The sequence below is a fragment of the Electrophorus electricus genome, chromosome 7 (genome assembly GCF_013358815.1).
Source record: "Electrophorus electricus isolate fEleEle1 chromosome 7, fEleEle1.pri, whole genome shotgun sequence".
Classification (NCBI taxonomy): domain Eukaryota; kingdom Metazoa; phylum Chordata; class Actinopteri; order Gymnotiformes; family Gymnotidae; genus Electrophorus; species Electrophorus electricus.
In genome coordinates this window covers 25,470,343-25,492,858 of record NC_049541.1, presented here as the reverse complement: position 1 = coordinate 25,492,858, position 22,516 = coordinate 25,470,343, and the positions used below count along the sequence as shown (strand labels likewise).

At 41.8% G+C, this 22,516-nt stretch overlaps 1 protein-coding gene across 1 annotated transcript; it reads left to right on the top strand.

The window, feature by feature from the left end:
• The first annotated feature begins 338 nt into the window (after positions 1-338).
• vipr1a (vasoactive intestinal peptide receptor 1a) lies at positions 339-21,468 on the top strand. Its single transcript, XM_027001283.2, has 13 exons — positions 339-450; positions 2,596-2,683; positions 5,333-5,437; positions 11,382-11,488; positions 11,781-11,878; positions 12,509-12,641; positions 16,279-16,432; positions 17,114-17,174; positions 18,072-18,138; positions 18,261-18,352; positions 18,533-18,662; positions 19,357-19,398; positions 19,868-21,468. The coding sequence occupies exons 1-13, from the start codon at positions 403-405 to the stop codon at positions 20,051-20,053; spliced, it is 1,311 nt and encodes a 436-aa protein (XP_026857084.1). The 5' UTR covers positions 339-402; the 3' UTR covers positions 20,054-21,468.
• The last annotated feature ends 1,048 nt before the right edge of the window (positions 21,469-22,516 follow it).

Below are 22,516 nucleotides of genomic sequence, written 5' to 3'. Positions count from 1 at the left end.
TGGCCACAAGTTCAGAGACGGCTTGTGTACACACTGCTCGAGTATGAGTAAATTGCGTTAGATGGCCGTTTCCACACTGTCACTTCTAACATTAAGCCCTACGATTACAGTGTAAACTCTTGCTGGCTGGTGTCCAACGCATTCGGAACACTTAAGGAGCGGGTATGAATGGGGTGCCGTTCTGGTTGCGAAAGGGGGGCACTGAATTATGCATGGTCAGGATTCATACCTAGACGACAGATTCTGCATCGACGGCCGTGCCCACAATTACTTTGCGGAGCGTAGCAAAGTTGCTTAATGTCACCTACTCCTACGAAGTTTTTATATGCGCAGAAAAACGGAAGAAGTGAAAGAACAGCTGGCATCCGAGGCGCGCTCAAAATAACCTAAAGCCTTACGGATATGTCCAAATCTGTGCTCATTTTTTGTTTAACTTGTTTGCTTGGACCGGTGAGTACTCTGCAAACAGAACGGATATTTTAGAAAGTATACTATTATTCATTTTAGAAAGGATACAAAGAAGTAGTGTCGATATTTGCAGTTTTACATAACGTGTATGTAGTTAAGATATTTCCAGTGTTACGTTCGGCGCATGACATGTCTGACAGCAGGCATTTTCTGAAAGAGCCTTCGCTAGAAATTAATTGTACGAATTTTTCAATTCGGCACTGACTTTTCCTTTGTCAGCGTTTTGTTGGCGGCATAACATCATAAAATACCGCGACTAGCCTACTAATGATTAGAAGTTTGAATGAAATGTTGCATGAATTACGTGAACTTTCAGTTGTCCTTACACTGCGTTTACGTTTCATGCTTAAGGTGAGTTCAGGAACTGTTTATGATGTAGACTAGTGCACTGTCGCAGGTCTGGCTGCCCGCTAGGAGTGGCACTGCGTACAGACTGGTACTGAGGACATAATCCATCTTAAAAGAGTTCATGTTTTATCCACTGTAGGGAATTTCCGAGTAATAGCGCAGTTTTAAGACGACAGCGGAAAAATCCAGAATTAATTTTATATAACCCGATCGAATGTTTTTATTAACTAGAAAGGTATATTTTAGATACAACATGTCATAATAATAATTGAAACGAATAAGTGAAGTTTAACAGTAATTAACTAATTAAGTGTGAGAGTATTTCACAGATGTGTAATCAGTAGGATTTCAGGATGTCAGTGGGGTGCACATGGAGCAGTCCATGACACATATGACCTCATGAAGATGTTTGTATTCTGGGAAAGGCAGGTGACATTTTACTGGATGTTACTGAGAACTGTTATATCATGTTCCATAAAACCTGTAACGCCACATGTCAGTGATTGATACATGTTGGTAGAGATGCCATAGGGGAATTCCTCCATGTCCATATACGTGGGTCGCGTTCTGAGATTCAAAGGTTGGCTTTCCCTTGTTGCAATCTTAATTCAAGATAGCAATGCATTGACTTTCTCTGCTAGATGCGACACCATGGCAACCGCTTTCATTGTTGGTTGGTTAGGTCCAAAGGCAGACGTGTCCTTGGTCACAATGTTTTACCTTCATTCCACCACTTAAAAAGCTATGACGCGTTTCTTTACATGCCCCTCTGACGTATATCTACCTGTGAAGGAGTGTTACTGTCTTGTGCGTGTTTCTGTCTTTGCTGATAACTGTTAACATTTGACTGGGCCAGATAACAGAAAAATGGTAAAACCTTTGCCTTTTTCCCAACTGATGTGTGGACACATATGTGCTATATGTTAATGAGATTCACACAGGATGCTCACACCATGGTGCTTCTGCTTCATTAGTCATGTGGGCTGTAGAGCTCTGTTTCAGCTCAGCATCCCAAACTGTACCTGATATCAAAGCTCTGGACTAAGAATGACCATTCTGCAGCCATATGGGTCTGGTTTGAGGCTATCACTGGCATTCGGAGTAAAGATTTATAGACCTATGGAGTGGCTCTGATTGCCAAAATAACCACACTAAATCTCACTGTCCTCTGTTGATGTTTGGAGGAATCCAGGGGCGCATGCTATCAAATAATGAAAATGACTCCTTAAGGAAAATTGGACACAGTCATGGAAAGGTGGTGGAGACAGTGATTCATGTCATCTTGTCTTCAGGAGGTTTTCAAGCAATGCAAAGATGTCCGATTATTTTTGAACTAGCAAAGGAAAACTTGCGAGTGAAGAAAAGAATGGCTAAAATGGGAATTTCAGTTAAATTAGGAGGTGCATAATACACATTTGATTTGTGCCACCTGTAAATGAACCTCTCTGCTTGCCATTGGAACCACAGAGTAAGGGAAGAACAACATGGGTTGTCTGCTCTTTGTGTGGTGTCACTCAACAATGAAAGGAACAGCATTCCAGAAGCAGCAGGGCTTGCTCTGTGCAGTAATTGTGACCATTTCTTTGCTTGCCATCGAGCCTCAGTCAGCCCTATTCAGCACTCAGATGGGAATTCTTCCTTTCAGTCATCCACAATAGCGTCGCCTATAACCTTTTGTGTAAATGTCAAAACTGTGGTAAAATGAAATGCAGCTTACTCCTGAGTAAGTGCTGAGTAAATAAACAAAGATATAAACATTGACTTTATTTGTCCTGCCAGATGTTATCTATCCAGATGTGTGACATTATGATAGACCTGGAGATGGAGAAAGATGAGTGTCTGGCACAGTTGGAAAATATCACATCAGGTTTGTTTGCATTCCATGTATAATAGTAACTGCTGTGAATGCTGGATACAGTCAATGTGTTTGCCTGTGATTGTCAGTGGTGCAATGTTCCTATAGTGATGTTAGCAGTGTGATTGTAAGGGTAAGCCCTGGCTTCGCTAATAATCACAATGATCCATTTAGTGTATTATGTTAAATTAAGTTAGAGTTATTTTACAGTAGATATATTATAAAATAGTTGCCAATAAAAACATGATAAAGTCTCAGGACTCATTACTGTCGCTATCTTTTAAAGATAGTAAGAGGACAGTTTATTGTCATTGTAAATGGATGGGGCAAGCTACTGAGTTATGTTATAGCATTATGTTATAGCATCTTTGCTCTAAGCAATTATTGAGAAAAGTGCCAAAAATCGCGTGTTTCCACAGCAACATTGCCAAAGTGCTGCAAATTGCTTGTTGCAATTGCAACAATTGAATAGTTACACTGAAGCTATTTTGAAGTATCAGCATGCTACTTCAAACTGGCCAATGACTCTGAAGCAACTTTATAACTTTTTTTTTTATTTTTATTGTTAGCAATGAATCATATGGCTCTTCATCAACACATGCTGTACAGAGCTGCTCACCAAAATATAACATAACACAACAATACAGAGCATCTCTGATTATTAGGAACTGTCTGAATTTACTTGATAAAAGTTGGTTCTAAAGATTCTCTATTAATCTTGGTAAAAATTAGGATATTATTTTTAGAAGTGTAAAATAACAATACATTTGTTTGAATTCGTATAGCAATTATCAGATCCAATTAAAATCGCATGTTTTTGGGCAAAACCAATATAATTAAGCAAAACAGTTTATATTTTACTTGGACAATAAGAAGAGTCAGGACCTTAGCACTAGTCAGTCTTATCTCACGAATGAGTGGATTTAGGAGATCCTTTTATAAGTGGATAATGTGTGTTTGTATAAATGAGCCTTTAGAAGAACCTGCTTTTTAATTAGGATGAGTGACAAAAATAGAAGCACATTCATGCTATCCTGCCCTATATATATTTTAGACATATTATCATTACTATTATTATTATTATTATTATTATTATTATTATTATTATTGTTTTTTTTTTTTTTTTTCTAACTCCATTACCACCAGGCAATATTTCCTGAAATACAAGAAATGTCCTGTGGTGGCATGAACAGGCATTATGTGAGGAGAGTGTATTTCTTGTTTCTGCTTTTATTTTATCACACCCAGACCAGTCTGTGACACAGTTGGAAACCGCACGTGGGTGTCACCCAGAACCTTATATTGAGAATCGATATTATGTCATGTTCAAAAGGCCTATACATGTGAAGAAATGGCCTATTCAGGGAGGATAAGAGTGAAATCCACAGTTATTAGTGGACGAAATATAATCTTATTATTGATTTATTATAGATTTTGTACTTCTCTGAATAGGTTTATGGACCCTTTGCTTGTAATCTCAAGCAGACATAGTGTCAGAATGTACCAGTGTCTCCTAAATGATGCAAACATCTGTGTGTGTTTTACGACCTCACCCCTGCACATGCAACTAATCAGAGTGAAGTGCAGACTATTCCCTCGTCCAGACAAAGCTAATCTACTTTAATTACATTTTTAATAAACAATGCAATGACAGGTGGCGGCAGTCTGAAGGTGGAGCTTCTTAGAAATTTGGGTTTCAGTGATGTCATTTGTGTGCCATGTGATATAAAGCAAAACATAAATAACAACAAGACAAAAACAAAAACATAGAACCTCCCTAGAGTAATGTGCAACAGTTGAGACTGCGTACAATTAGGCGCAATGTGAATGTGTGTGTTCCCAAGTGATAACATGCTCGGTTGGGGTTTCTTTGTCATATGCTGTTCCAGAGTAATGTAACAAGAATGACAGTGAATTACCAACAGCTTGTTAAACTTTCATGCAGAGTCAGTAACAAGATGGGTGAGGGAAGATGACAATCCTTTATGAATGTTGCTCTATGTCAAATAAAAGCTGCTATGGTGATCAGAGTCACCAGTTTTCAGAAAGGCCAGCATCAGCATAGGATGCAATGAAAAGTCAAGCATATATTTCAACAAGAACAATAAAATATTAAATGCCTGAATTATTATGGAATTAGCAATCTAACAATCTGTTTAGATAGACTTATCACAGTTGCTATATTGGAATAATTTGTGAATCTCTCAGCATGTTTATTTTGGATACCTGCTGCTGGTTTGGTAGGATTATGACACTGTAACATATTTTCTCCCAGTAAACTGGATTTGTGCATGCAGTAACATGTAACGTTACATTTTTCTTTACTTCTACGTCACAAAACCCATTTTCACCCAATGTTTCTTGTGTTAGTCAAGATGATAACTATAAGAGTACATTTAACACTTTTACTGCAAACTGGCATTTCTGCTGTGTGCTGACCCCATATGTGATGATTATCATATAGGTTATCATAATAAAATCATTCATTTACTCGAAAAGCCTAATGCGGATAATGGGCGCAGTACATATGCAGTTGCCATCATGCTGACTAAACCTTGCTAGCCGGTTGTGTTAGCAACATGAGCGGTTTTCGAGTGAAAATGTTGTACCGTTTGGTAAACCTCTGCACACAGAGACCAACCTGCTGTCCTCTTTCTACAGACTGCGACGGCGAATGGAACTTTGCGTGCTGGCCATCGGCTAGCGCTGGAGAGTTGGTCACTATCCCCTGTCCCAATTATTTCAGTCACGTCAGCGATCAAAAAGGTAAACCCAACACCGGTCTGTGTGCTTTCCCAACTCTCGTTCCCCCTTGCGATCCCGGAGACTCCTTTTTCGTCCGTTCGCATTTTTTATTTTTTGTTTGTTTCTTTAGATTTTGCCTCGGTTCGTCCCTTTTGTTACGTTCTTCGTTAAAGCCATTTTATTATACTTCCCCCACTCGCGTTTTGCTCCTTCATCAAATGTATTTGTAAGTGTGCTGAACGATCTGTGCTTAAAGGTCTGGTGGGGGGGAATTAAGAGAGAGAAGATGAAACGATATGATGTTTGGTGCCCTGTCCTGGTTTTAACCTCTTTCCCTTTCCCTGCACCCTGTGCGTTCTGACCGAGAGTACGCTGTCGCTTCTCATCAGGTGTGTGAGTTGGGGGAAAAAACGATATTTGTAAAAGCGACCTTGAGTTTGAGAAATGGGCTATATAAATGCAAATAATAATAATACTTGACACTCTGGGAGAATGCACAGTACTTTGGTGGCACCGTTGACGCTGGTAACGGATTAATCTCTAGAGAAACCCCGGTGGGACACGTGTCCCCTGATGTGAGCATCTCACGTGTTTGGATGAAGAGCATGGATGCCAGAGCTTGTCTGTGAGTTACAGCGGGCTGTAGGCTTTGTTCATGAGGGCTAGCAAACCCCCTGCGCGTATTGGGATCGTACCATAAAACATTTTTTATGCATGCAGAGAATTTTCTACCTTTGTCCTCTTTGATAAGATGTGTCTGTCATTGATAAGATGTCAGAGAATGAGAGTATATTGTTGGAAGGCGTGTGCGCCGGACTGTAGAGACACACTATGGCCATGTCTCGCAGGGCAAAGAATCATTTGACCATTTCCAGAGAGGTGATATGAGGTGGTTGACGTGTTTCCATACTGGAGCTACACAATATGGAGTTATGAAGTATCTGAAGTTTTTTGGGAGGGTTATTCCTTAAACTCCTGAAACCATTCCCTTTTAAGCTCCTATTCACACCGAGGAATTATTTTCCCTCTTCTCTGACAGCCTGCCGCCTCCTCGCGGTACAGATGTGGCCGAAGTCTGCTGTATGCAAACAAGAACTATTTTTCTGAGTTTGACATTGAGACATTTTAGATTGTTTTTATATTGGCAAAAAGTATTCACAAGTTTGTTTGAAATATAAACAGGGACATACATAATAAATGACATGTATGATACTTTTCTCATGTAGTTCCTCTAGTTCAGGAATTCTTCATGAATGGAATAGCCAGTAAGGTAATAAAATTTGCAAGAATTTTCATTTATTTCATTGCATTTGCATATTACAATGGAAGTGTTCTTGGCTTTGGACTGTGATGGTGTCTTTATTTGAATTTACAATTCATTTAAATCTCCAGTAAGATCCAGTACATGATACAATTGTATTATATCATATCATGATGCAATTATATAATAATAATAATAATAATAATAATAGTATATTTTGACTAGTACTTTTAAAAAAATGTTTAACAGTTTCTTTACAAAAAAAGTTTTTCTTTGACAAATATCTTATGCAACCTGTACACTGAGACGGATAATATAGGAGACATGTTAATGAGACAAGTATTGGAGAATATAGTGAATAAAAATGATATGAGATGACATCAGGCATCATTTAAGACCGCTATTTTGATTTTGATTTTAAGTTATCCACACATAATGGGACTGGAACATGTGTTGTGATGCATTTTGGTGATGAGGGGTTTTGGAAGCCCATGCGGCCTCTCTTATCCACTACTGAGCCATTTCCACAGTACAGATTTAGTTTCATAACCCACTATAACACAAATCTGCCCAGTGTTTGTTGTACAGGTCTGAGAGATTTTCAGAATTTATTTTGCACAGCATCCATCATTTTTTATTTTTTTTTGTGCATGCACAAATGACTTCAGAGTAGTGTAGAAGTGAATGCAGGGAGTGATATGTTCAGCAGCAGAGTTCAATGCTGTGTGAGTTATTAGACTGCAACAATAACATTTCAGGTAAAACCGATTTTTTACATGAAACCTTCTGGCAGCGATAAGCTTCCTTTAAAGTAACTCCAAAACGTTTCACTCAAAAACCTGACTATTTAATTCTCATAAGAGGGAAATTAGTTTTATGTGATGCAACAGTGACAAATCTCTGGATCAACATGGAATGTGCGGTTAATTTTTTAAAGGTCAAAAGTTAGCCAGATGTATATGGAAAATAACTTGATCCATTTGATGATGAGTCATATGAATGACCTATGCTATGAATCACACACCTTTTTTTACTCAGATGTTATCATTTAATTATTAGTATGACAGTTTCGTGTGAGTATTCTTTTGTCATTTGGTCCTCTGACAGAAATATAGCTTTGATATACAGGCAGTGTGATATCCCTATAAACCCTGTTTAGATATATCTAATGGCTTCCAGGTCATAGTTCCATCTTGATGAAGGAGACAAGCTTTGCCTGTAAAAAAAGCCCCCTGAGGCCCTTGAGAGAGTTCTTTCTGGTGCACATTCAAAACATGGATTGAAGGATTTAGGCTTGTCAGGGTGAAGTGTTGAAGATTTATCTCCCTCGCCTGTCCGTGGGATTCACCGTTGAACAAACCTCCTGAGACCGGTGATACTGGCCAGATGAGTCGGGGAGAAACCTCGTGTGAGCGTGGGGGTGGACTGGCCTGGCAGCTAGCTTCAACCCCAGTGGCTTGGATGGGAAAAGCAGATAACGGATCGAAGGAATGCTGAGCTGTGATCCACAGAGAACGGTGGCGTAAATCCTTCACGGGCATGACGATCTCGGCGTCACAATAGAAGAGGAACAAAAAGAAGCCGAGGTGTAACACCGGCACGTGTAGAAGAGCGAGAGGATTTACGACGAGCAGTCTGAGTCTTTCTGAGCAGGGAGGAATGTCTTTCCCAGAATCCTGCCTGCTGTTGTTGACCCCCTGGCACTGCACTGCTAAAATATTACCTACTAATACTTTTTTGACATATAAGCTTTTATTATTAATTTACAATGTCTGCTGGGAAAAAGTTCAGATAAGTCAAAGAGTGGAAAGTATGCGTAAAAAACGTATCCGGCGTCTTCATGCTCAGACAAATGGATCTGCAGTGCCATGTCTGTGCTGTGCGGTTTCTATACGAGGGGTGACATGCTTTGGCCCAGCTGTCAGTGAGGCTATAGGCCCTGGTGTCGTTCAGAAGGAGAGCTTGCTCCATGTTGTAGTGTAGCTGGGAAGAAAACAAATGCTATGAAACACGGAGCCACGTGGCTCCAGGAACGTCATAAATCGGGTGGGGCCCCCTGTCCCTGTGGAGCTAGATTTTTTCCATGGGTGCTCTGGAGTAGACGCAACCAAAGGAGTTTTCTCTGCTCATCGCTCAGGTGGTGGAAACAGGTTGCTCTGCCATAGCCCAGAAGGGACCGGCAACCTGATCAGGTCACAAGAAAAGGTGTCTGCTTTGTGGACTGAACTTTGGTTCCTCATGTTTTTTTTATGCTTCTTTAAATATTTTACGCTAGAGCAACTTTAAGTTGACCTAACAAATTGAGCTACGTCTTAAGGCAGGCACATTCATGCACCTTGATCTACAAAGAGTAGGAGCTGTTTATTTATTTGTTTAGTTGTTTGTTTCTTATATTGTCAACAGGTGCTTAGCAGTTGTTCCCTAGATTGGGACTCCTGCTTGTAAATTGTGCTTTTGTACCTATTAGAGTTAAACATGTGAGAAACTGAGCTCCCTGTCGTGCATTGTTCTATTTCAACCCATGGCTTTGTTCAGGATGCCTGAATCGTGCTGATTTGACGACTTGCTCTGTCTAACCAGGCCTCCCTTCAGGACTCGTCCCTGCAGTGACCGAGGCTCTTAATAGAATCAATGTACCATGTTTTACCAGCAGGGGCCAGCGTGACGTATGTCCAACGTGGAACCACACACGCTCACCTGCACCAGCCAGAGCGTTGCCTCCACTGCACCCCTGCAGCGTCGCCCATGGCCCCAACTGCACCGAAGCAACCCTGCTCCCATGCGAATCACTCCTGCCCTCAAGAGAATCCCTGGCCCTTGCACCTCGGCATGATAAAAGCATTCCTCCAAACGGACCCTGCCCGCTGGGCTGACCCGAACAGTGGTAGTTTACCTCCTTCTGTCTAGTCCTTAATCTCCACGAGAGTGTCCTGTGCGTCCGTGATGCACGCCATATCTGGATGAGTAGATTAGCCAAGGAACTAGCAAATATATTTATATGAAATTAAATATTAAATATTTATATGTCATGATTTTATTGACATTTGAAATTCTGTGGCTAAATGATTGGGTATGTGTATGTGAAAATTGCTGTCGCCGGAGAGCCTAATAGGGCTGTTATTTGATTGTGTCACTGCTCTCTACAGAAAATGAACCACCTCCAACAAATGACAAGAACATGTGTAATGAGATGATAATAACCAATTTAAATCCACTCAAACCATATGTGCTACAAACATGTTGTTTGCTTAAATATTCAAGCATCTTTCTCTACTTTGTTTTCTATTTCACTCTGTCTTCTGGAACTATGATTCATGGACAAAGTGCATGTATAAGTGCTCCTTGAAGTCCCCCCCCCCAACCTTCATTAGTCGCTGCCTGTTTCTTAGGAGTAATGAGTGCTCTGCAAATTAGAGGCATATTTTCTGACGTGGAGATGGCGATAATTTATTCATGGAGCCTTTCTCTAATTGGAGCAGCTAAAGAGGGAGTATGAACCAATCAGCCTCCTGGGGAAACCGCTGTGGATAACAATACTAGTTGCCAAGCAGCTCCCAAACTGAAGTAACACTTTAAAACAACATATCAGTTTTTAATTGGATGTAAAACTGTTTTCACATCATCCCTGCCATTTTTGCTATACATGTTGTAATCCGTGATTTTTAAGTAACCTAATTCAACACTTTGGATAAATTAGGTTATAAATTAAATGTAGGTATATGTTAAAGTGGAAAGGTACATGGGGTAGGGTATATAGGGTAGAGTTGCAAGGCCGCATTAAAACACAGAGCGTCCCAGAGCGACGTCCGTTTCCATGTTGAAAGTGGCTTAATGAACCCTTGCGGCCTTCCTGTATGATTTCCCTGCGGGCAGAAGTGTGACGGGTCAAACTTCATGTTTTGGGGTGGGATGATGATGATGAGGAGGGTGTGTGTGTGTGTGTGTGGGGGGGGGGGGGGGGTATGAAAAGAAGATACCCAGGAGATGATGAGCCCTTCATCTCCTCGACTTCCCCAAAGACGGAGATAAATCAGGCCCAATTCAATCAGGCACTCTTTCCTTAGTCTGTCTCCCATTCTTTATTCCTCTCTCTGTCTTTCTGTCTCTTTTTAATCTGACCCAATTACACTTGGGAATTGGCATGAGACGCAGGAACATTGAACAGGATGTAAATCCAAAGCTGTCCATTTTCCCTGTGTGACACCTCCTTCAGGCAGACATAGCTCACTCCAGTGCAACAAGGGAAAGGCGCTCACTGATGTTTTGTTTACAACCCGGGGGAGGGCGGGGTGGCATGTGGAAAGACGAGGAAAAGGTGTTCTGAGCCTCTCAGCAAGCCTTAATGGTGGAGACGGTTGCTCAGAGCTAAGGGAGGTGCAATGGACTATTAAAAATGTATTAAAGACATTTTCCTTGACTGTGACTGTGGAGAGATCCTTCAGTTGCCGGGGTAATAATTCACTTGCCAATAGACTCGTAGGTCTTTTTTGTTTCTTTGCTTGGTGGAGACCCATCTCAGAAGGATATGAGTTTGTGTGCTCCTGACACGTACACATGGCAGAGTGAGGGGAGCATTATATCTATTCCTTAATTTAAGTTTTCCCACAGAAACTTGGGGGCATGAGCAAGTGTAGTTCAGCGGGGCCATTTTTGTGTTTTACAACTTCAAAGATGGCCATAATCTATCCTGCCTTTTCTCTGTAGGTAACATATCAAAGACCTGTACTGAGGACGGCTGGACCGATATTGACCCCAGTGTTTTGGCACAGAACTGTGGCTATAGTCTCAATTTCACAGAGGGTGAAGATGTGGTACGTATGACTGCCTTTGATGGTCTTAATGGGTAAGAAGGATTCTCTGTGTTTGTCAAGCTTTTAACAGCTTTTTGGAAAGGGGCTGAAATCAGCTGTCAGCTGATCACGTCAACAGTTCTGAGCTAATAAGGTTTTAAAGTTACCGTATCTTAAAAACTATATGCAGACCATATAATTAAGACACATAGTCTATGTACATATACAAGTACAATATACAGTATAAGTGACAAATTGTAGGTTGATGGGAACCGTGGTTGCCAGCTTATCCGTGTGTGTGCTGTTACTTCAGGGTGAATTCCTGGTCTCTGTGAGGATCGGATACACCATTGGCCACACCATGTCTCTGATATCCCTTATCGTCGCCGTCTTTATTTTGTGCTTTTTCAGGTAAGTCCCTCCCAGCGCCATATCGCACTTCACAAGAACATAGAAACTAGCTCTGATTGCGTTTAGAAAGGAAGTAATGCTGAGAGAGGCCTAAACCTTTTATTGTTACGGTCAAGTGTTGACGCCACTGCAATGCCACTGTGAGTTTACCGTCTGTTTAAGGCTGTACATCACCATAAACACCGCAATGAGAGAGGCCCAGAGTGACTCATGTCATTAAAGTCTGTGTTAAAGTCTGGTGGACAATGTCCAGTAAGAGTATTAAGCCAGATGCGATGTCTCAGAGTGCGACGGACAGAACATCACAGAGGGAGGAGCAGCACAATAGCGCACCTCAGTTTGCAGGTCACGTCTTTAGAAGCTTCCCGTTGTGGCTTTCAAAGAATCACGCGGCCAATTAAACACGAAGACAAGCCCACCGAGTAGCATGCTGTCCTCTCATAACAGAAAACAACATGTACCAGACGCTCCCCGACCTGGACCCACTCTGAAGGGGTTATGTAACTAGCTGAATACACGTCACAGAAAACAAAGTTGTGTGTGAGTGTTAAGCTTAACATTTGCCCATGCGGAAAACCCCGTAGAGCTCCGCGGGAAGACTGACATTTTTATGCCATGCGGCCTTTGCAGGAAACTCCACTGCACAAGGAACTACATCCACGTCCACCTGTTCCTGGCCTTCATCGTCAAGGCCGTCTCGGTCATCATGAAGGACGTGGTGCTGTACGTGGTGGTGGAGCCGGATGAGTGTGACTCAGGATCCGTAAGTTCCTCCGTCTCAACGCGCCTGCTTTTCAACATCTAAAACACATTTTTATTTTTAAAAAATCAATCAAAAAGATGTTTTAAAAATGCTTTACGTTAGCTCATTGAAGATAATGGCTTTGGATATGGCATTTTATAATGAGTGCTTTGAACAGTTTTAGATGTGATAGACTGGGGATCGGTTTTCACTCACAGTTTGTATTTTAAAGGCCGTTTGTTTACATCGGCTTTACTGTACTCAAACAGACACGTCCGCAGAAATGCCTCAAGAGCTTGAAGGACATTTATACTCTATTAGGATCCAAAACTCAGGGCTGTATGGGTCCATTATGTACAATAACCCCATAAACAAAGCGGACAAAGGTCGGAGACCCAGGTCTTCTGGTTCTTTTCCACAAGCCTTGCAGTAAGAGCTGTTTCCAGATTTGTTTCCTGTCTTGCGGGAGATGTTTGACCCTTAGTCTTGTGCTGCTCAGTGGGTCTGAAAGCTCATTGTCTAACTCACAAACAGTTCTAAGCTCCCCATCGTTTAGCTTGCATCATTTATAGCCTACTGACCCGTTCGTGAAGAGTAACTGTGCAGATGTAGATCAACTTTAGCTTTCACAGACACCTTGCTAGTGTGATTGGCCTGCAGGTTACATGCTGGGTGATTCTGATTCATTGGAGGTGTTGCATCTGAGGCTGAAATCCTTCCTTTCACAGACCCATGCATGCGGTTTGCTTTTGCTACCTAGAACAGGAAACCAGCTGACTGCTGGCTTGTAGTCCACGCTGACTGCCTTGCTTAGGTTTATTCATTCAGAAAATATACATTTCTGGTACTACTACTGCTTAAATACTGAAATACTACTATCGATGAAATACTACTGCTACCATATTAAATACTACTGCTGCTGAAAAACTGCTGTAGAACAACCTCCTATCTCCACTAAGGATTTTTAATCTGTGTTTAAATACAAAATTGGGACTTTATTATATAAACACAGATATGGCATGGCAAGTCTATAACCATAGCTCCTATTCTATTGTGTGTTTACTTTATAATCATTTGTGCTCATTTTTTAAAACCGCTGATAACTACTGAAACTCCATTGATAACAACTGAATTTAGTCTAGAGCAGTTCGTACCGCAGCTGCTAATGCAGCAAAGTGATTTCTTAATATATGTGTCTTTATAACTTTATATCTTTATAACATCTTTATAATTTTATATCTTTATAACATCTTTGTATTACATTTGGGAATTTTAAAATTGAGAAGTTAAGAACAAATCCACATGCTCTTACAGAACGATATTAGTGGTTTATCAGTGGTGCTGATGTTTTGGTGAAGGCAACAGAGAGCAGTACCTTGCAGAGCTTAATGCTCTGAAAACATGTTTCTTGAGTGGGGTTTTATTTTAGCCAAGACCCGTAGTGAAGTCTTTTAGTGTTCACACCCATGACTCCACAGGCCCATTTCTCATCTGGAATCAATGAAGGCGCATTGAAAGCTTTACTTTTCCCTAGTGTTCCCTGAGCCCTGTAGAATATGAGGAATGAGTCTGACACAGTATAAAAAGAAATCGGCACACAAAGCCTGTGACGGAGGTGACGGACTGCACCCGCAGGGGCCCACTGTAGCTCAGTGTTTCCCCTTAAGGGAAGAGGTAACAACAATTACGCAGAAAAAAAAAACATATAAGCTTGCCTTTAGATTGTTAGTATAGGACACATTTCTCAATGTGGTACTTGTCAAAACTGCCCATTAGTATGGCTGCAGGAACTCCCTGCCTTGTACATGTCTGTGTGTCCCTCTGCTTGATATTTTAAGGGGTTCTGTAATGTAAGAGTACTATTAGCAAAATGACAGCAATGCTGACCAATGAAATTTCTGATTTTCACTATAGGGGCCGGCCTATAGCCGCCTGGCTATGGCATTATTAGTAAAACATTACTGTCTGACTACAAGTGAGGCAGATATTGTGGCTTATACAATTTAGAAGTTTACAGTACTGCCACCAGTGAACTTCCAATAGGGGCTAGAGACAGGAGTCAGGTGAGGTGTATGGCAAGGAGCTAGAGCATAGGAGGAGCAAAGAAAAAAACCCAAAGCACATGACAAATGAAGCATGTGGAAACAAAGACAGATTAAAGCAAGACACAGGGCACAGGCAAAGCCAGAGAATGACTGTGTCAATATCATATTTTAAAACCAGTTTATGCAGAAATGCAGATCATTCCAAATGTTTGACGTGGCATATGATGTCACAAATTATCTAATAAGACGTTTATGATGCATGCTTTCCCTCATGTGTTTCTAATGAATCCTACTAATAGAAATACTTTCAACCCAAATACCTTTTCCTCCAGTGCACGTTGTTCACCTAACCCCAAAAAACCTGTATGACATGTACCTGGGGTAAACTCTGACGACAGCGCAGCTCAAGCATGCGTAGCTCTCCCCTGAAGCAAACAGTGCCCCATCACGTGCTGGAGCTGTCTTGCATTAAGTTAGCTTTACTTTCTCCAAACGGTGCCTGATCAAATGTTCCTTGATCTGGAGGCACCGTGAGGCAGTGTCGTGTTTGTCAAAGCCTTCAGAGGCTTTGGACAGGCTGCTAATGGTATCCTTCTCCGGGTGTGGAGAGAGCCTGTGTTTACTCTGCATTACACAGCGGAACTCAGCGAAGCCTTTCCTTGGTCAGGCCACTTCGGATCCCATGAATCGATCAAGTAAACTGCTTATAGTGGGTAGCAGTTTAACAACAGAAAGTATTTTTGGTCACTAAAAGGACTAATGCTTGGGAGGCCTATGTCCGTGTGTGTTATATGAAGTGGTTTTAGGTGCATGTTAGTCTCCTTTATAAACACTCTATGCGTAGCTGTAATGAGTCGGCTGGATGCAGCTGGTGGCCTGAAGAATATGTCAGGTCTGTCACGCCACTTTCAGATGCTCCAGCTTCCCCGCTGCCAAACTACTGAGCTCTCGTCAGCACACCAGGCAAGGTCAAACAGCTCCATGAATGTTTCATACAGAACTTGGCTTTTATAGAGCTCTTTCGCAAGCCCTGTGAAAACCCAAGTATTGATCAGTGTTAAGTGATCAATATTTGTCCTCTCAATGTAACAATGGTTAAAAAAAAAAAAATTGAAACAAATGGAGCAGATCCTTTATCAGTCAATATGAGCTAAGCCACTGAATAAATATGGTTGTGGATTTTTGTGAAATATAAACATCAAAAAATGCAAAACCTGTAACAACTGTGATTTAGTTATAAACCATCAAATTTTTCAGTTGTTGCTTTGACGATAGGAACACCTGGTACACCTTGATGCAATGAGAAACAAATAACTTTAATTCAAATACACCTCACCTCAATTTTTTTTCAAAAATGCAAGCGTAATCTTTTTACAGAAAGACATCACATCCAAACATCAAGCCAATAGGCAGCTGTCCCTTAAAGTTTACATTTCCCATTACGCAAGATCTCTTGTGGCTGCCTACATGCAGCTGCCAAGCTATGCTAGCAAACGCTAATACCTTTCTCTGTGTATAAACATGTAGTTAACACACAATGCCCCAGCCTTGGCTGTGTACACAGGGGTGGAGGGGCAGTAAATACCATCCACCCAAAGCCTCGTTAATTACAGGTGGGGTGCAAGGCAGCGATGGTCTTCTTCCAGTACGGGGTCATGGCCAGCTTCTTTTGGCTGCTAGTGGAGGGCCTCTTCCTGCACGCCCTCCTCGCTGTCTCCTTCTTCTCACATAGGAAGTACTTCTGGTGGTACATTCTAATTGGCTGGGGTGAGTATGCTCATGGATCAACAGTAAATGCCAGATTTATGGTTGTTGTGACTTCCACGACATCAGCGGCGTGTTAGCGATGAAGGACGGTAGTCACGAAGGGCTCATCATTTTGAGAAGTTCAGGAAACACGCACATCCCTTTGGGAGGCCCATTCTTATATCAGATAACACTGAGGAATGTGAAACAGAAATTAAGATGTTATTTTGATGGTATCAGGAAAGAATAGCCCATCTAATTAATCTGTGATTGTGAATCTGATACCAAATTTTGACTGTTGATTCATCTGTATTATACACTGTATCCTACTGAATGAACAAGTGTATTTGAAAGAAAGGTATTAGTTATCTATTTTCTGTTACAGTAATGCCAGAAGAAAAAGTGGATTGATAAAAGACTATTTTAGTGTAGTATTCATTTAAGGCCAAAATGAACTCTATGCTACTCTGGGGTTATTTTTTATACTGGAAACTGTATGTAGTATAGTGTATCTAATTTGCTGAAAGATGATTTGTTGAATTTACTCAAGTGGCATTTGGAAACCACGGCCTGCATGTATTCCTTCACACATACTAGTAAAGTTGTTTAGCAAAATTAAAATAATGAAGCTGAAAATGAACACTGCTGAGCTGCTAATTTTTAGCTTCATTATTTTAATTTTGTGTGTGTGTGTGTCTACAGGAGTTCCAGCAGTCTTCATTACAGCATGGAGCATTACAAAAGCATACTTAAACAATGTCGGGTAAGTTATTGGTGTTCTACTGCCTTTTCTATGTCAAAGCTTTTATTACCACCCTAGTTTTTTAGCGCTGAATTGTTTACATCAGTGTTATTGTGTACACGTACTTATTCTTGAAAACGGTTCCCTTCAAGTGTCTCAGGAAAACGTGATGCCATCCTGAGTATATGAGTATATGCATTACAGTGGTTTGCTGTGAACAAAACAAATACAGTGACAGCCACTTTCTGCAGATGCTGGCTCTGGCATTGAGGTCTTTTGAAAGAGAAGAGAAACCATTTAGCTCAGCTTTACAGCTTTACAGTTCCCTCTGTTCTAGAACCCAGTAAAGAATCCTATAGTCAGAAACAGAAAGGTCAGAAATAGTCTATTTTAGAATAGTGCATGTAGGCAGTGAATACTTGTGAAAAAGCCAGAGTAGATTTTGAAGGAACTGAAAGTTGTTGTTTTTTTTAAGTAATACATTTACTTGAGCTTGATATTACATCCTGTGTTTAGACGTGTGAATTCTTGGCAATGATCGTACAGATCTGCAGGGGCGCACTCAAAGCCAGATAGACAGTCGCCCAGGATGCCTTTCAAAAACAAGTCAGCCATATTCATCTTCATAAATAACTGCAAAGATGTAATAGAGGTGGAATTTATTGCCTTAGTGTGGCACACGTGGAGTGCAGATCAGTTCTGCGAAAACTGTATCAGACCTGAGTTTCAGTGAGTGACTAATGTGGAATAGATCTGACCTGAGCGTTTAGAGTGTCTCAACTAAAGTGACTGTCACTTGGCAACAGTGCCACTGATTCAAACTTCAGGGACATTAATGTCCATGCTTTGATCTTCCTATTTGGAAATGGACTATACCACTTCTCTGTGTAAGCTGTGTTTATTTTTTTACTCTTACAGATGCTGGGATATTATTGATGATAATCTCTGGTGGATTATAAAAACGCCTATTTTGGTAATAATTCTGGTCAGTATGTGCAGCCTTGCAGGCTAACTGCAGTACCTTGCAGTTGCTTTCACTCAGTTTTACTGTTACGGTAAGGAGGATTCAAGTGTGTTATAGCTGGGCTCGGATCTGTCTGCTTCCAGATGAATTTTGTTCTCTTCATATGCATCATCCGGATCCTTCGACAGAAAATCAATTGCAGAGACATCGGCAGGAGTGAATCGAACCAGCACTCGTGAGTGTCTCTTACACTCATCAGTATACTTGGAGCTAAAAATCACAGAAGGTTTTATGAACATCAAAAAATACCAGATGTTTTAATTAACATTTAATCCTTTATATATTGTGTTTGGGAATGGAGTGGATAGAGGTACATGTATAATATTTCTCATAAACATGTACATATGCTTTGCAGGAAATTGGCAAAATCAACTCTGCTCTTGATTCCGCTATTTGGAATAAACTACATCATTTTTGCCTTTATTCCTCACGACATACAGTCATACATGCGCCTGGTGTTTGACGTTATCTTGGGTTCTTTTCAGGTATGCAGCAGTGAACTTTAACTCTCTCTCATGCCCGCACACACAAACACGAACATGCTTTATTTTCCTCTCATGGTTGTTTATCTGTCCTGGATTCTCTATATGCCAGGAGAATCCAGGAAATGGCAGCGGTAGTGATAAACACGTCCTGGGATTTTCAGAGCCCCTCCTTTCATCTAGAGTGACCTAATTTGTTTTTTTGTGCCAAAAATGTCTATATCAGGATAGAACCATCCTCACACATCTTTGTACCAATGATTTTCCCTCTAGGGTCCAGTAAACTCAATGCACAGAATGAAATATCACCCTGCCATTAAGAATAAATATAGTTGTTTCAAATCTTGTTGATTGGTAGAGCAAGGAACATCCCCCAAAGCATTGGAACTTAAAGGTCATCATGAATTTATATAGAGTGCAACTCATGAGTCTCTACAGCTGTTTATCTTCCCACTGCGATGCGTTTGAGAAATGGACCACTAGGGGGCATGTCACCCGGATGGCGATCATTCCAGATGAATTTGCGAACAAGGGTAATCGATAGCATAGAACCGTATCTTCTAAATAACAGGCAACCCTGTGCATTAGGGATGATGCTAAAGGCATCTAGTGTGTGGGTTGGGGTCTTTCACAGTGCTGCATGTTCTCATTATCCAGGTGTAATGTAACCATCTTCTGACTGGTCTTCCTCCCTTAGGGCTTCTGTGTTGCTGTCTTGTACTGTTTCCTGAATGGAGAGGTAATACAAACAGCATTTCACATACGAATCAAAGCCTTAATTAACTGGTGAGAGAGTCAAGATCATGTGACCAAGCACATGCATTAGAAGAGTGTCTTCCTTTGCTGAGTGGTAGAAAATGTCATGTTTGATTCATTGTGCATTTGTTTGGCTACACAATATTGTGTACCACAAGATATGTTTACTGATATTTTATAGACATTTGGATGACATTTTAAGTTGTTTTGTTCCTAATCCATAATTTCCAGTGCTTTTTGAAAATGCTAACTTGAAGCTAGCTGCTGTAAACTGATAAGACATGAAAGTGAACAAAAGAAATGTGACCTTAACTCTCTTGAAAGTGACTTATTTGTGTAGGAGTGTTCTTATTCACTTCCTTCATCTCTATTGCTCTCTCCTCTAGCCATAAAATCCATCTCTCTTGTGCTCTCTCTCTCTCTCTGTTTCTCTGTATCTTTCCATCATATAGGTGCAGTCTGAGATCAAGCGTAAATGGAGGAGGTGGCACATGCAGAGGTTCTTGGACACTGACATCAGGTACCAGCAGCCATCTTTGGTGAGCAACGGTAACGCTACCCAGATCACCATGCTGACCAAGTGCAGCCCTAGCACCCAACGCGCTTCCAGCTGCCCGGACAACTTCTCTACCATCTGAGCCTGGCTGACAGACGGAGTCCCATGGCTCTGGCTGCGGAGTCCGCAGCTCTTCCCAATGGTCCCAGGACGCTCCGGCCAGAAGTCCGATTCTGCTCACCACTGCCCTAGCAGCTCTGCTTTTCACCGGGAGTATGTTGTCTCATGACTGGGGGTTTTTGACCGTTGGTGTTAGATAAGCGCCATGCATGGTCTCCAGCGCGTCCATGCGTTGATGTTTGTGGTCTTTCTCGTTCATCAGTCAGTGGAGGAGAAGTATCAAAGGGGAAGTAGGAAAGGAAGCACCTCCCCCTTTTTTGGCACAGAGAAAACCTCATTATCAAGCTTCCTCGACATGTGAATGTTTATAACCACTCAGCTAGCTCTTCTCTGTGTGCAAGGCCAGCGTCTGTTGTGCCAAGGCAGAGTGGGATGCCACGCTCTGCTTTCAAACGTCTCTCTAGTGAAGTGGCTGCTGGCAAACCCTTCTGGGTGAGGTGAGGCCTGTGGAAGACAGTCATCCCCAGTCCTCCCACCACAGACACATGCGGCTCTTTGCCGTTACTGGCTTGACATTTCACGGTCACCTCCCACTCCTCCTTGGCCTCATTAAGCTGTTCATGTTGCCATAAGGATGCATTTCCCCAGCACCTAATTACCTGTAAAATTACTAATGACATAAAACCTCAGAGATGTGCACTGGGCCCCATCATGGTGGCCCCTCCTCTGGCGTCGTGGTTCCCACGGCACGACCTCTGCCATGTGTTCTATGTTTTGGTTTTATTTATTTCCACTTTTGTTTCTAGTCTTTTGCTTTGTTTATTTGTTAGTGTTTCCATCTGTCTTGTTAACATTTGTTTGTGTATTTATACCCCTTGTTCAAGTTTCTCCTTTTTGGCAATTGTTGTAAATCCACCTAGTTTCATGCTTAGCCTGGTTACATTTACTGTTCTGTTTGCTTGGTGCTTCGCGTTCTGTATCATTTTCGGTATTGTTGCCCTTTGTTTTGTTAAAAGACCCTTTCAGCTGCACTTGCATCCTGTCAACCCCCTGTGTGAGCTGTTACGTGACATAATGACTGACAACCAAAGGATGCAGCAGAAGGACCTCACTGAGCTCATGGAGGAGACATCCGCGTACTCTTCGATACCTGACTGTACTGAAGCCGAACGATGGATCAAGCGGCAGGTGGTGCATCGGTTGGCAGGACTTGGTGTTTTGAATGGGATACCTCTGGGCTGGGGGAGATTGCCAGATTGCCTGCATTCCTGCAGACGCAGCTGCCCTGTTCGAAATGTCCGGGGCAGGCCCGTACTAGGTCAATCCAACTCTGCCCTGAGGCCCGCATCTGTTGTGGAAAACCCGGCCCAGTTTCCCGTTCCCACGTGGAAAAAGCCATTCTGCCTTCTATCTCCTGCTCTCCAGTGGTCACCTCCTCTGACGCTGCACCCTGTTCCTGGGGGGGGGGGGGGGGGGGGGGGGGGTTGCATTGTCCCTGCTGTGCCTTGCCCGCAGATGGCGCACCTTACGTCCAGGATGACTCTGGCCTTTCCGGAGCTGCTAGCTGCAGGCAGCTGCCACCATGGCTCTAGAGGTCCTGTTCCTGTTACGGGGTCCCTGATCCTGCCGTCGCCTCTCTGCCGCTCTTGCCCCCGTTTCTGCCCCCTTTGTTTAGGTCGTTTGTGTTTTCGTTTGGTTTCTTGTTGGTTTTGTTTTACTGCGCCACGCCTAGCATCGTGGTTTCCATGGCGATGCCTTTTGTTCTGTTTTCTTTTTTTTTTGGTTTCGTTTAGTTCTGTTTTCGTTTCTGCTTTGTTAGGTCGTTAGTGTTTGTCCCCTTTTTCTCGTTAGCGTTCATCTCTCTGTGTATTTGTATATCTGTGCTTCGTTATCGCTTAAGTCGCGTTTTCGGTTTTGTTGCCTCTCGCGCGCGTTCGTCGTTCGTCCCCTTTGTTGAAAGACCCTTGCACGTGCATGCTGCCTACGCCACGTGTGAGCCGTTATGTGACAGGCTCGAGCTTGTTTTTGCTCTCGTTAGTACTCGTAGGCAACTAAATGTGACCAACACGAACAGTGTCCTCCACCTCAACATTTCTATCTCCTGCTCGTAATTGTTAATGTGGAAAGTAGGCTCTTACACCGAAGGTTAGAAAGAATGTTTTTTTGTTTTGTTTTGTTTTTTAATGAAATGACCGCATACGTATCGTTCCTTTTATTTTTATTGCCTTTTAAGCCTGTGATTTATGGTTCTGTTTTATAGTAGTCTGAAAAGTTTGACTTTCGTTCTGTGCAAAGTGTATATTTATTTTCCTCAGAGGGGACAAAATAGAATTATAAATACTAATTCGGGACCAGAGGGTCTGTGGCAAAACAAACAAACAAAAACGTTGGTAGAATTCTATATGTCTATATGTTTACATGCACAACTCTGTACCTGTACAGAAGAGCAAGCAGAACCACAAAATTTATTTATGTATGTAAAATA